Source organism: Ochlerotatus camptorhynchus, unplaced genomic scaffold (genome assembly GCF_037179485.1).
Source record: "Ochlerotatus camptorhynchus isolate MF236.1 unplaced genomic scaffold, CSIRO-AGI_Acam_v1.1 ptg000026l, whole genome shotgun sequence".
Classification (NCBI taxonomy): domain Eukaryota; kingdom Metazoa; phylum Arthropoda; class Insecta; order Diptera; family Culicidae; genus Ochlerotatus; species Ochlerotatus camptorhynchus.
This window is the reverse complement of record NW_027040518.1, coordinates 484333-497205: the sequence shown is the minus strand read 5'-3', so window position 1 is coordinate 497205 and position 12873 is coordinate 484333. Positions and strand designations below refer to the sequence as shown.

The following is a 12873-nucleotide window of genomic DNA, read 5'->3' as shown; positions in this document are numbered from 1 at the left end:
TTATCACTAACGAGCACTGCCTCACTAGACATGTCCGGGATCATCCGGGGAAGTGGCCTGAGCCTACCTTATAAGAAACCTATCATGTGATTGAATCCAATAACAAGATCAATAACGATCATGTTCTGGGTAAAACCGGAAAAATGCCCGGGATCTGCAATGAGCGGGAATCTATCATTTGACATCATATCATACCATCATCTCATTAAAATTAAATAACAAAATCATAAACGGTTGTATGCAGAGACCAAAACATCATGAGCAACAGCCAGAAAGATGCTGAATGCTCTTGGAGCAGTGGCTAAAGTATGCGTTGAGATAATATTGTATATCTTGTAACAAAGGGTGTTGAAAATTACAAACACATAAACAGCTGAAACTTTTTAGCTATTTCATCAAATAGCTTTAAACTTTCAGAGAATATTTTTCAGAGATCAAGAAATAACATGTCATGAGTCAAATACGAGCTTGTACTAGGGTTTTATTCAAGCATTATGGTAATATTTACTATCTTGTTTTCACTCCATGTTCAATTTATTTACTAAAAAATACTTCAGCATAAAATGCTGTTTTTGGTTGGCGGCTTGACTATAACTTTGTTTTGATTTTGGTTTAGATTTATTTGTATGTCAACATGACCCGAAATTGGGAAGTGTACAGGGTGAAAGGTAATTCCTGTCAGTAAAGTATATTGTCATAAAAATGATAACATTTGTCTTAACTTAGTCCAATTCAAATCTTTTTCCTTTTCCTTTAATTACGAGCCGCATCCGTTTTTAAAAATCGTTACAGCGGGCACGCACGATATCTTGAGGCATTTTGTCCCATATTTTGTAATCTTTGAAAGGGTACTCACACATCGAGTGTCATCAAAATGCATGGCGTGCTGAGAAATTGAGGTCGTGAGAGAGAATTTTCTCTCTCTCAAATTTGAATTTTTTAACTCTCTGGGGACTGGTAGTAAAGCAGGTAAACCTGTATGGGGAAAAATCATTTTTATTTAATTGTAGCTTGTTTAACAATAATTTATGGGAAAAAAAAACTTAACGACAGAGTCCCTGATTAATTTATTTAGGTTGTCTTTCACTGTTATTGATCTGAATATGCACTGAAAGCGAATTATTCCTACTTCTCTCAATTTCTATATGGTGATTTTTATCACTTCCTACCAGCGAAACAGCACCATCGCTGTGGAAAATGGCCGGACGATCACCATATCGTTTTGCGCTCCCACTAGTACTACAAAATGGAAGTTTTGTCGAAAGTCGACATGGATAACCAATCATCTCAGAAAACTGATGATGTCATCCCTGGTTCGTCGTCTCAGTCTGTCAATGGGCAGGCTAAGAAAAGCTCCCAATCACGGGCCTATCCGAATGACTCGACTGGTCCATGGGTTGTCAAACCTTTGAATGTAATGCAAATTACTAATGATCTGACGAAGCGATTCTCGGCCGTGACCAAACTCACGAAGGTTAGGCACAATAAGCTTCGTGTTTCCGTCTCTAACCTTAAGCAAGCTAATGATATTGCTGTCTCCCAGCTCTTTACCCTCGAGTATAATTTACACTTCAGCTCTTGATGTGGAGATTGGGGGTGTGTTTACCGAAGCGAGTCTGACCCCGAGATCTTGGAGAAGCGGGCGGTTGGCCGTTTCAAGAACCCCTTGCTTCCCCCAGTGAAGATACTGGATGTCCAAAAACTAAGCTCAGTATCTGCCAGCGAGGGTAAAAAGAGTTTTACTCCCACAGACTCGTTTCGTGTGATCTTTTCTGGTTCAACTCTTCCTCACTACATCGAGCTGGGAAAACTTCGGCTGCCTCTGCGCTTGTTCGTTCCCCGGGTCATGAACTGCCAAAAATGGAAGCAGTTGGGCCATGCGGCCTCCCACTGTGGCAGCAAGGCACGCTGTTCCAAATGCATTTGGGAGAAGCATGAGGATGGCGCCTGTGCAGCTACTGTACTAAAATGCGAGTACTGCAAAGGATCTCCTCCTCATGGTCTCTCGTCGTGCCCGGTGTACAAACAACGCGGGGAGAAACTAGAACGCTCTCTTAAGGAACGTTCCAGGCGGTCTTTTGCAGAAAAGCTTAAGACAGCCAAGCCATCGACCAACGACGCAAATAGCTTCGCTCTTTTGTCAAATGACGAGTCTGACTCTGACTTGGCTGAGGAGGGAATTCCTTTCACTTTTCCGGAAGTTTCTTCACTGAAACGAAGACGCATCCGTTCACGGATAGTCGCTGATCAGGAACCTCAAATCAGCTTGCACAAATCCAAGAAGTGGTGGAAAAAAGGAAGTTTCAACTCCTCCTGGTTTCCAAAGAACAGACTGATTTTCCACCACTCCCGGGACATCCAAAGCCCCTTCTTCATCTGGGTTGTTCTCATTTGATGACATTGTGGACGGTATCCCACGATAATTCTGATCCTCTCAAAAGCATTGTTCTGGCAATGCTTCCTACTGTGAAGACCCTCTTGAAGCAATTGATATTGAAGTGGCCCCTCCTTGCAGCAATCATTTCCTTCGATGGATAATTTTCCAAACGAGGTTGGGGATTTGATCACTGTTCTACAGTGGAATTGTCGAAGTCTTCTTCCTAAATTAGAATCGTTTCAGTTTTTAGTTCACCATAATGATTGTGATGCATTTGCTCTTTGTGGAACTTGACTCTCTTCAGATATCGCTCTTCCTTTTCATGATTTTAACATTCGTGATCGTGAGGATTTGCGTGGAGGAGGGGTACTTTTGGGGATCAAAAATTGCCATTCCTTCTATAGAGTGAATCTTCCACACTTTCCAGGTACTGAAGTTGTCGCATGTCAGGCTATTGTTAAAGGTAAGAGCCTTTGTATTGCTTCTGTGTATATTCCTCCCCGAGTTTCGGTTAATCGAAAACAATTTTCAGATATCTGTTCAGTTCTTCCTACTCCACGGTTGATTATTGACAGTTCTGTTCATTTTGATTTATCAATGACGCAAGAGATTCGCGGAATCCCAGAGCATCATCGTTCCATGATTGCTCCGTCAATTTTCGCTGCAAAGTTTGGCCAAGTTGATTCCGCAAGATCGTTCTTTACAGATGGATCACTAATAAAGGCGTCCGCTGGTTTTGGTATTTATAACGAATTTCATAGCACCTCTCGAATGCTTCAAGCTCCTTGTTCCGTATATGTTGCTGAGCTGACGGCAATACATTTTACGCTAGAAACTATCGCCTCACTTGCACCAGATCATTATTTTATTTTTACGGATAGTCTCAGTTCTGTCGAGGCTATTCGCTCCATGAGGCCGGTAAAGCACTCCTCGTATTTTCTCATGAAAATACGAGAGCTTCTAAACGCTTTATCTTTAAGATCTTTTGTCATCACCTTTGCATGGGTCCCATCTCATTGCTCGATCCCGGGCAATGAGAAGGCGGACTCACTTGCTAAGGTGGGCGCTATGGAAGGCGATATTTACGATCGACAAATCGCCTACGATGATTTTTTCTTCATTTATCGTCAACAGTCACTCGCCAGCTGGCAAAATAAATGGAGTGAAGGGAGTTTGGGACGATGGCTATATTCGATCATCCCTAAGGTGTCGAAGAGTCCTTGGTTCATCGTGGAGTCAGATCTGAGCTGTTCCATTCCCTTCGGGCGCGAGGTAGACAACCTAATGTTCCAGTTCGGGATATTTTGGATAGACACGATCTGGAGTTTTTGAAACTCATATATGTTTTCTTTAAGAATATTAAACTTAGATAGTAAGTTTGACTAACCTTGTGTTTAGTTTGTATTTTGTATGTGTGGGTTTTTTTTCTAATGTTTGTTTTTAAGATGAATAGTTCATGTTCAAGTTCATGTTTTAAGATTAATTTAATATTTGTATCAAACCTCCTTCTCCCGTTTCTCTTCCAAAAAATTGTAAACCTTCACAAATCTCGAGGCAACCGCGAGTATTCGGTCCAGTTCTTCAAATATAAGATATTAATAATGTATAACGAAAATGATAACTCGGCTCTGTAAAGTTTATTCGATTGAGCCTGTACAAATAAAGTAATAAACAAAAAAAATAAATAAACGTAGGCGTCACGGAAATACTGTAATACTGCTGCGTCCACCTCAATTGATTCAAATCACTGAGCCAATCAATATTTCACTCGCTATTTTAAACATTACGTTCGTTTTTTTCGCATTCAATCGGGTTCTTCTTCGGTAGACAAAATTGTTCGGCTGCCTTTCAGTTTATCTTTCCTTTCTTCTACTGCTGTCAGTTCCGAGACCCATGCTTGACTGTAGTCACTTTAACACATTTAAACTCGTTCGTGAATTGTCCGGTGATTGAAGTCTTGACCTGTAGCGTGATGGATCAATTTAATCTAACTCTGGATCACGATATTTTTGATGCCCGGGAAATTCTGCAGATTTTACAAGCTAAAGAAAACGGTATAGGCTTGGCCGTGGATACAAACGAATCAGAAAATGATCGATTCTGGGGAACTGAAATAGTTATGAAGCTTAGGGATCTAAACATTATTTTTGTTTGAAAATCAGAATTGGGTTGGATTTAAATGTCTGGGATCATCAAAATATCTTGATTCATCAGAATGCTTCAATCTGGCAAGTGGATTTCGGTAAAATAACCAACGGAACAAAGCGTACGAACATTTTTAAGTGAAATTCCTACACACTTAGAAAAATTCACGTAAATTAAGGTGCTCTGAGGCTGAAATCATTCCGTAGCTCTGAACCGCTAGTAATGCAATGCCAGTCTTACTACTAACACATTGTGCCAGGAATGACCACCAGCTGCCAGTTTTGGCGCCCACCACCCATGAAATATTCAAGTTTTTAACTTACCATCGGTCTAATTGTGCTGGGACATCTGTAGAAGTCACTTCCTGCGGTCAGACTCTGCAGATATTTGTGTTTGTTCGTTCCGTAGATGGACTCCATGGTGACTCCGTGTGTGACGACGCGTAGTAGTATTCAAATACCCTCACTAAGGTCCCGTTGGTCAGAGTAGGAACTTTTTCTTGCAAATCAAAACAAACAGTTGCTCCCGGACAAGATAAATGGATTGCGCTCGGTCAGATAAAATATGACGTTTTTTTTTTCGTTATTCTTCCCCTGTATGATGTAGCACGAGGGCAGGCAAATATCCGCACTGTCACAAATCACTGCGACCGGCCGTCGGTGCGGATGCGTCCCATTTCGACGGACTGAATGGTAAAATCTTTCGAACAAACATTATGCCGCATTTTCCAAAACTTTACAAAAAACCACAATACAGAAAACAGAAAAAAACTCACTTTCACCCACAAATCGCCTAAACACTGCACTATTCAGGGGCAACCGATGGCCGAGGCCCACATGTTCGACGATGATGATGATGATGATTTTTCACTTTTGGTAATTTCTCCGCCTAGCACTTTGCCACAGAGAAATCCACCTACTCTGTTATTAGCAAGCGAGCCTGCGGGCACTCACTCACTCGACAACACTTTTGGTGATAGTTATGAACTCCGACGGATAGCAGATGGGGGGGGGGGGGGGGCGCCACTACTGCTGCTACTGCTGCCACTTGTTGTGAGCAGTGAGGTGAGTTTCGCTTTTAACTGACCTCGTTTTATGTAGGAAAAAGTTTTGGGAGTTCGTGGGCGGTATCTGGAAATGGAAATTGAACTTATTAATCACACGGAGTCGGTAATGCACGAGGGTTACACGGTCGTCGAATTTGATTCATATTAGAGTTCTGTTTACTCAAATGCTCAATGACGTACGTCACTCATGAACTTAATAAAATTTTACACGAATATGGGTAAATGTCACTGACATTGTAGTGGCATTAACTGAAATATGAGTGACATTTACGCAAACATTTACTCAGTTTATGTGTGACCTACGTGTTTGAGAATTTAAGTAAATTTAAACCAAATATGGAGTCAGATTCAATGGCCGTGTAGGTTGATTGATGTTAATTTCTGGAAAATCGGAGCGTTTGGATAGTGGCTATTGCAAGCATCACATTGCAGCTTTCCCAGTTCATTTCTACGAAAAATACAAAAATGGAAATGCTTTCGGAAACGTGGGCTTTAGGTAGCGATAAACTTCACTAGAACTATTCCACAACGGCAGACCTTAAACTCCTTCACCTATCAAAGTGTGATCTAAGTAAAAATGTGCGTATTTTATTAGTATTGTCGCATTAATGGCTCTTCACTCAATTTCAACTGCCATACTCTAAAGGAACTAAAAATCTATTGTCTTCAGAACTTATTTTTAACTAAAAAATTATCGCACTAAAGCTTCGTGTTGATGTAAGAAAATCATTTCCTTCTGACTCTGAAAATCGTAAACATGTATGAAGTAGCAAAAAACACCTTGAAAGAAATCAATGTTAAAACTAGTATTCGTCTTATAAATAATTTCTTCACCTTGGATAGTACAATTCAACTGAAACTTTGCATCTGCCCTCAAGTATTTTTTGTTTTTCTAAACATTTCCTTAGAAGTTAATTGAAATTGTTCTAACCCGTTACAATGTTAGCGTGCGTAAATTGAGGGGCAATGACGTCGATGAAATTTTTTTCAAAAAAAAAAGCTATCCTAAAACGTCTTACACACAGAACGCAAGCAAAGCAGCACTGATTTCCAATTAAATAAGTTGATTCTTGTTCAAAGAATCGTCTAGATGGGTCCAGATGCGGTGTCCGAGCAATCATAAATCACCATCTTTGTATAGCACTCATATAACTTTCTTCATAACGATACCATAAAAACGATAAAACTGGCAAATAATCTGCACAATTTGCATGCTCTTCTTTCCCTCATTCGACGAACACACTTCAAATGCTCTAACGATACCGTTGGTTTCGCTTTCCATTTTAGCATTTCGTTTTACAATTATCAACCACAGATGGTGAATAGCAGAGCGAGTGCCGTAATTAAATCTGGAACATGACTATGATTAACTCCAACTGGACTCGCTTCTCGCTCAAACCCATAGACCAGGACCGTACGTGCAGGTACTTAAGATTATATCCCCTCTTACCAATTTTGGGGTTATTCGGAAATTTCCATAAATCATCCATCGCGGATTCACTTTCCTTCGACACCTGTGTCGGAAGATGCCACGATGGTTTTCACTTTCTTTCTCCATCGCATCGGAATTTCAAATCGCATATCGTCTTCGTCTCCGAATATCACGCTATGCCTTGATATGAGCAGCAGTCAGCAAGTGGCGGAAAACACAATTTCCCTTTTATCAATGAGCAGGAAGGGTTGTTGTGTGAGATGAGTAAAACGGTGGAATAGGTAGTAAATGGATTTGATATGGATTGGTTGCAGAATCGGATGACACGTGGATGAAAGGGGGGAAATTGGCTTACGTCATCTGTTTTCAGAGTCGATGTTTTCTGTGGAATTATTGTTCGCTCTAACTTGTTTTAAGATTCGCAAATAAGTTAAAGTTGTTCCAGGAAATGATTAACCAATCAATTTCGAAACATCAAGAAGTCACACGTTGCTCAGTCATCAAACTTCCATTCACTTTATTCGATCGAGGAAAGTTTTTCTTGTCACGATTCTTTTTTGTCGTTTGTTGGAAAATTTAAAAGACCGCGAAACGAAAAAAAAAAGTGCTGAAAGAATTTGAGACCGAAGAAGAGGGGAAGAATTTAATTTTGCGGCTAATATGCGGTTCTGGGAGCCGGAAAGTTTACGACTGACGTCGTCGAGATTGTGCTGCTCCGGTTCTTGAGTTGTCGTAAATATTAAAGGAAATTTTTCATCTATCAACGGAAGTTTTGGTGTACGAAAATCACACATTTTCCAACCAGGGGACTAAAAGGGACTTATATAGGTTACTTATAAGTACAACATAACGTTACATCATCTAATAATATCATAATCCCGAAAAAACAATTTTTTATAACAAGTGAGTCGAAGCAACCCTGATCAAAAGTAACATTGCAAACTTTAAAGAGGTTTTATAGCATTCTTCAAGCCTAAATCATGGTCTACAGAACCCTCACAAGACCAAAATTATTACTTGGGCTGCACACCCTTAGTGGTGAATAGTGAAAAAAATCTATCCTGGGCGGCTGGTCGCTTTTGCCTTGACGTAGGGCCAGGTCAGATTCCAGTCGACCTCCTTAATTTCTTTGTTGAGGCTCCACCACCATGAGCCCCTGGGTCTGCCTCTGCAGCGATGTCTTGCCGGGTTCCAATTCATCTCACCTACACTTACGTTCTCGAATTTCTGTTGATATCGGATACTGATGACATCGACGATGGAGTTCAGCATTAGAGATCCAGTTGTGAGGCCACCAGGCATGAATTTTATATCGCAGGCATCGGTTGACAAAGACCTGCAGTTTTTGAGTGTTCTCCGCTGATGCACACCTCGTCTCGCTGGCGTATAACAACACAACTTTCACGTTTGAATAGAAAATTCCAATTTTGGTACGTTGACTTATCTGATTAGATTTCCATACATTTCGTAAACTCGCAAAAGGAGCCCTAGCCTTCCAAATAGATTGATGAGTATTTTAGTAGAATAGTTGTATACCTTATAACCTTGTTTTTTTCCTTTGAGTTCTACTAGGGGGAACGTACCAGTGTTGACCATGTTCCTATTTTGGCCACCTTTTGACTTTATTTCACGTTGTTTACAATTTTGTGATATTCAGTTGCCTTCAGTTTGTTGGTCCAAATCATATTTATCGGTGTACATAAACATTTCGTCCACAAAACGCACGATTTTGTAATTTAATCGGTTTTCTGAGGTGTGGCCAAAATAGGAACAAATGACCAATACTGGCAGCCATGGAAAATTATTTGCATTCATTTCATACATTCATTTACATCCATTTGCCTCTAACTTTTTTTCATCAACAGCATTCCGCAAAATGATGAAAAAGAGGTTTTGTAGGTTTTTTTATTAACTAAAACTTTTGCTCATAACTCAAACCTGTATCTCTTATGCATCATGAACTAGAGCGGACAGAACTTGTTACTGTTTTTCAGTGAATGTAAAATACATTCACTGAAAAACAGTAGCGGTTTCTGTTCGCTCTGGTTCGTCATGCATAAGAGATACGGATTTGACTTTTTATCAAAATTGTAGCTAACAACAAAACCTACAAAATCTCTATACACCATTTTGATTAATGCTGTTGAAGAAAAAGTTAGAGGCAAATGAATGTAAATGAATGCACGCAATGAATGCAAATGATTTTCCATGCCTGAATACTGGTGCACTTCCACTACTATTGTATCACTTTCACTTCACTTTTCATTTTCACTATTCACTTTCACTATTAATTTTCACTATTAACTTTCACTATCAATTTAAAAAAAAAACTACAGCAGATTCGTACTTCGTTAACTATTTGCAAACTTCTTCAGCGTCTAGTCATAGCTTTCTTGATTCCTATGTCGCTCTTAGTCCTGTTCCTGTTTGTTTACAAATGCTTTTGTGCCGTTATCAAATGCTACACCTGATATCTTCTTTCTATTATTTAACGTCGGTCTCTGTTCCACATTCCCCGAAGGACATCAATTGCCATGGCAACTTCCACACCTGCGTAGGATATCGCACTCATTCAACACACATGGACCGGGACCAACGGCTTTATTTCCCTTCCAAAGAAAGACGTGACCAGAGATTTTTATGCCTAAAAAATCCCACCGACCTCGGCTGAGATTGAACCCAGACCTATGGGGGTGAAGAAGCAGTCACGCTTACCACTACGCTATCGTCGTCGGCTAATTGATAGGCTGCCAAACAGCCCACGGTTCGGAACACGGTCAGTTGCACCTCCTACCATGATCTCGTCTGTTACGATGAGGAACAGTAGCGGTGACAGTATACATCCTTGCCTCACACCTGCGATTACCTGGATAGGGTCGGTCAAGGTTTCGTTATGCATGTGGAAGCTTCGTACTGCGCTTCGATGAGGTTCACGATTTCATCCGGGACTTCTTTGCATGTCAGGGTGTTCCACAGATTTTCGAGATTGAGTCGGTCGCAGGGTGGCCATACCTACCGATTTTCAGGATGCCTACCAATTCACAGACGAAAAGATCAAAACTACCGATTTTACACTTTTCCTACCGAGAAACACAGATTTTAAGTATTCTTGAAAAATGTTCAATACCTATGTTTTGTTTTCCGTGTAGTCAGTCAATTTGGTTTTTTAACTTCGAAAAAATATACCGATTTTTATACAGCTTCGTTTACTGAGCACAACGGTACTCTGATTAATAAGACGTAGACAGTCATCTCGATTTTTAAATCAAGATTTAAGATTGATCGTTGACCCTAAATCTATTCGTTGACAGCTCGCTCCCATACAAAGTCCCACCAGGGGGTGCTAAGATGGGGATTTTTGTTTATGTAATCGGCCTTATTTAAAATAGTTCCATTGACGAAATTTTGGATTTTGGTTCCATTTTTTATGCAGAAAACGAATATGTATTTTCCTCAATACCCCTAAACAACCCAGTTTGAACAAACGCGATGCGTTTTGCAACTTCAATCCAAACGGATGAGCTTTGATTACGTTCAATCGACTTTTTCTGTCTGTCTCCTAGCGGAGATGCTATTTTCTGTTTCTCCCTTTTTTGGTTCCGTATTCCGTTCGTCCTACTCACACTTACTTGTTATGATTAGACCAGAGTCGGTGTATAATGAGTCACGTCAAGAGAAAAACAGTTGAACTAGCATCACGGTTTTTGAAAGATTCTCTTTCAGAGGCAGAGGACTTCTTCATCAACTTCAAATGGCGAGAAAACAAAAAGGGGCTGTAGAAAATGATTATATCAGTGATTATGTCAAATTATATTAACAAATATATGCAGCATCGTAATGTTTGTTTACCCAGAGAAGAAATACTACCCAAAACTTGAGTTCTCTTTGCTTAATTTTGAGTTTAGCTTCTCACTTGCACTCTTTATTGTTGTCAAAAAAGGAACGAGAGATTCGACCCAACGATACAGTTCAGCCTAACTATTGGGTAAATTGCAGGTTCTCAAATTAACGTGAATTAAACTTAATTTTGGGTAGAATATACTTAAGAGTAAGTTTTTTTTTTGCTGATGTTCAGTTTCCAAACTACTATATGCGATTTACTCCAATTCGGGTTATTGGGCGGAACCCTGGAATTGAGGGAAAAGTACTTAATTTTGGGTAGTTTTACAGTGTACTTTGCATGATAGGTAGCCGGTTTGACAGTTCAATATGTAGACTTGGCTTTACTCTTGGCGCGACTCATTATACACCGACTCTAGATTAGACTATCCAATGTGTGAAGTTGAAGGGCTGATGGTTCGAAAGTGCAAAATTGCGCGTGATTTGTTTTCATCCTACCCCCGTTCACAAAGGTTTTAAGTTTCGGGAAGCCTTCTTAAGACGGCGTTCCGATAACTACCGATAAAAGTTCTGAAAAGCTACCGATACTGAAAAAAATAATCTGGCCACACTGGTCGGTCGAAAGCTTCTTCGTAGTCAATGAATACCAAATAGAGGAACACTTCGAATTGATTGTCCTGCTCCAGGATGATTCGGGCTCGACCTGCCTGTTGCGTAGAGTCTGTAGAGTCACGTCGATCTTCTCCTAAATCCGATTCAGGATAACTTTGCACAGAACTTTGAGAACAACACACGGTAAAATGATGTCTCGCCAGTTTTTCGCACACAGTCACATTTCTCTTCTTAGAGACCTTCAATAAGACCGGAAAAGTCGCGGTGTCCCGGATATTAAAGAATAAATGATGCAAAATTTGTGCAGATAGCATTGGGTCAGCTTTCTGAATCTTTGCCGATATGCGACCCGAGAGCCTTGTTGGATTTCATACTTTGGATAGCTGCTTCAATCTCCTGCAGTAATTGGGCCTTGGAGTAGATGCGAGTGATGAGAGATCTAAGTATGCTTTGGCCGTGAGTGGACGTGTTTATTTTTCGTTGTCAATTTTTTCGCTCGTTTCATCTAAAGTTTGAACAATATTCCCAATAGTGTTGAACAACTTTACCTGAACAATGTGAAAATATAAAAGGATCGTTACCGAGCGCCGTGTAAATCCTTATCAAGACCGAATCGTGTGCTACGCCCATGTGTTGTGGACCGTAGGATTTGTAGTGATATACACTGTACCTGGTAGCCAGTCTACAGCCAACCGCTCAAGATGGAAAACACAAAAATGTGTGAATTTTAACCCAGCAAGCGGTTGCAGGCTGCAGGAAAATCAACTGTACTAGAATTTTCACGGACTGAAACATGAAGATTTCAAGTTTTCTAGTATGTTAGTATGTAGTGTGCTGGTTCGACGATGAAACTTGAAGAAGCTGTTCGAAGCAGTTTCTGATTTTATCATTTATCATCACGCGCAAGGAGTAGCGCTTCAATCCAGTGTAGGGGAAACAGCCCTATTGTTGCTGTACGTTAGCAGCGTTAGAACCCTATTGTTGTGTATGGAGGTCTCCATACACACCAGTAGGCTTCTAACGCTGCTAACGTACCGCAACAATAGGGCTGTTTCCCCTAGTTGAATTGTCGAGTATTAGTGGTATTAGTACAAGACACTGAAGAAGTCTGCACATTGTAGACGAAATATGCGTATCTGTCAAAGATAAGCAAATAAAGTAGTGGAATTAAATGGAAATTACTAATCCTTCTCTCTCTCATTATGAATTGCGTTTGTTTTGAAAATCTTCGCTGTTACGTACGAGCAAAATGAACAAATGAGTTCATTATACATCAACGAATACGCGTTTGATGATATTCACCAGTGCTTGATTATCCAAAAATGATTATTTTGAATATTGTCGCGTCTTTCAGTGGCATCTTGGGATTCATCCTTGTTCTACTCGTACCCACGCTCACTT

General features: G+C 40.2%; 1 protein-coding gene across 1 annotated transcript in view; it reads right to left on the bottom strand.

The window, feature by feature from the left end:
* Window positions 1-4949, bottom strand: part of LOC135708203 (mucin-2) — a 199455-nt gene extending 194506 nt beyond the window's left edge. Inside the window, exon 1 of the mRNA XM_065230212.1 lies at window positions 4846-4949. Within this exon, the coding sequence (XP_065086284.1) occupies window positions 4846-4941 (96 nt within the window). The 5' untranslated portion in view covers window positions 4942-4949. The remainder of the gene's footprint in view (window positions 1-4845) is intronic.
* Window positions 4950-12873: the final 7924 nt, after the last annotated feature.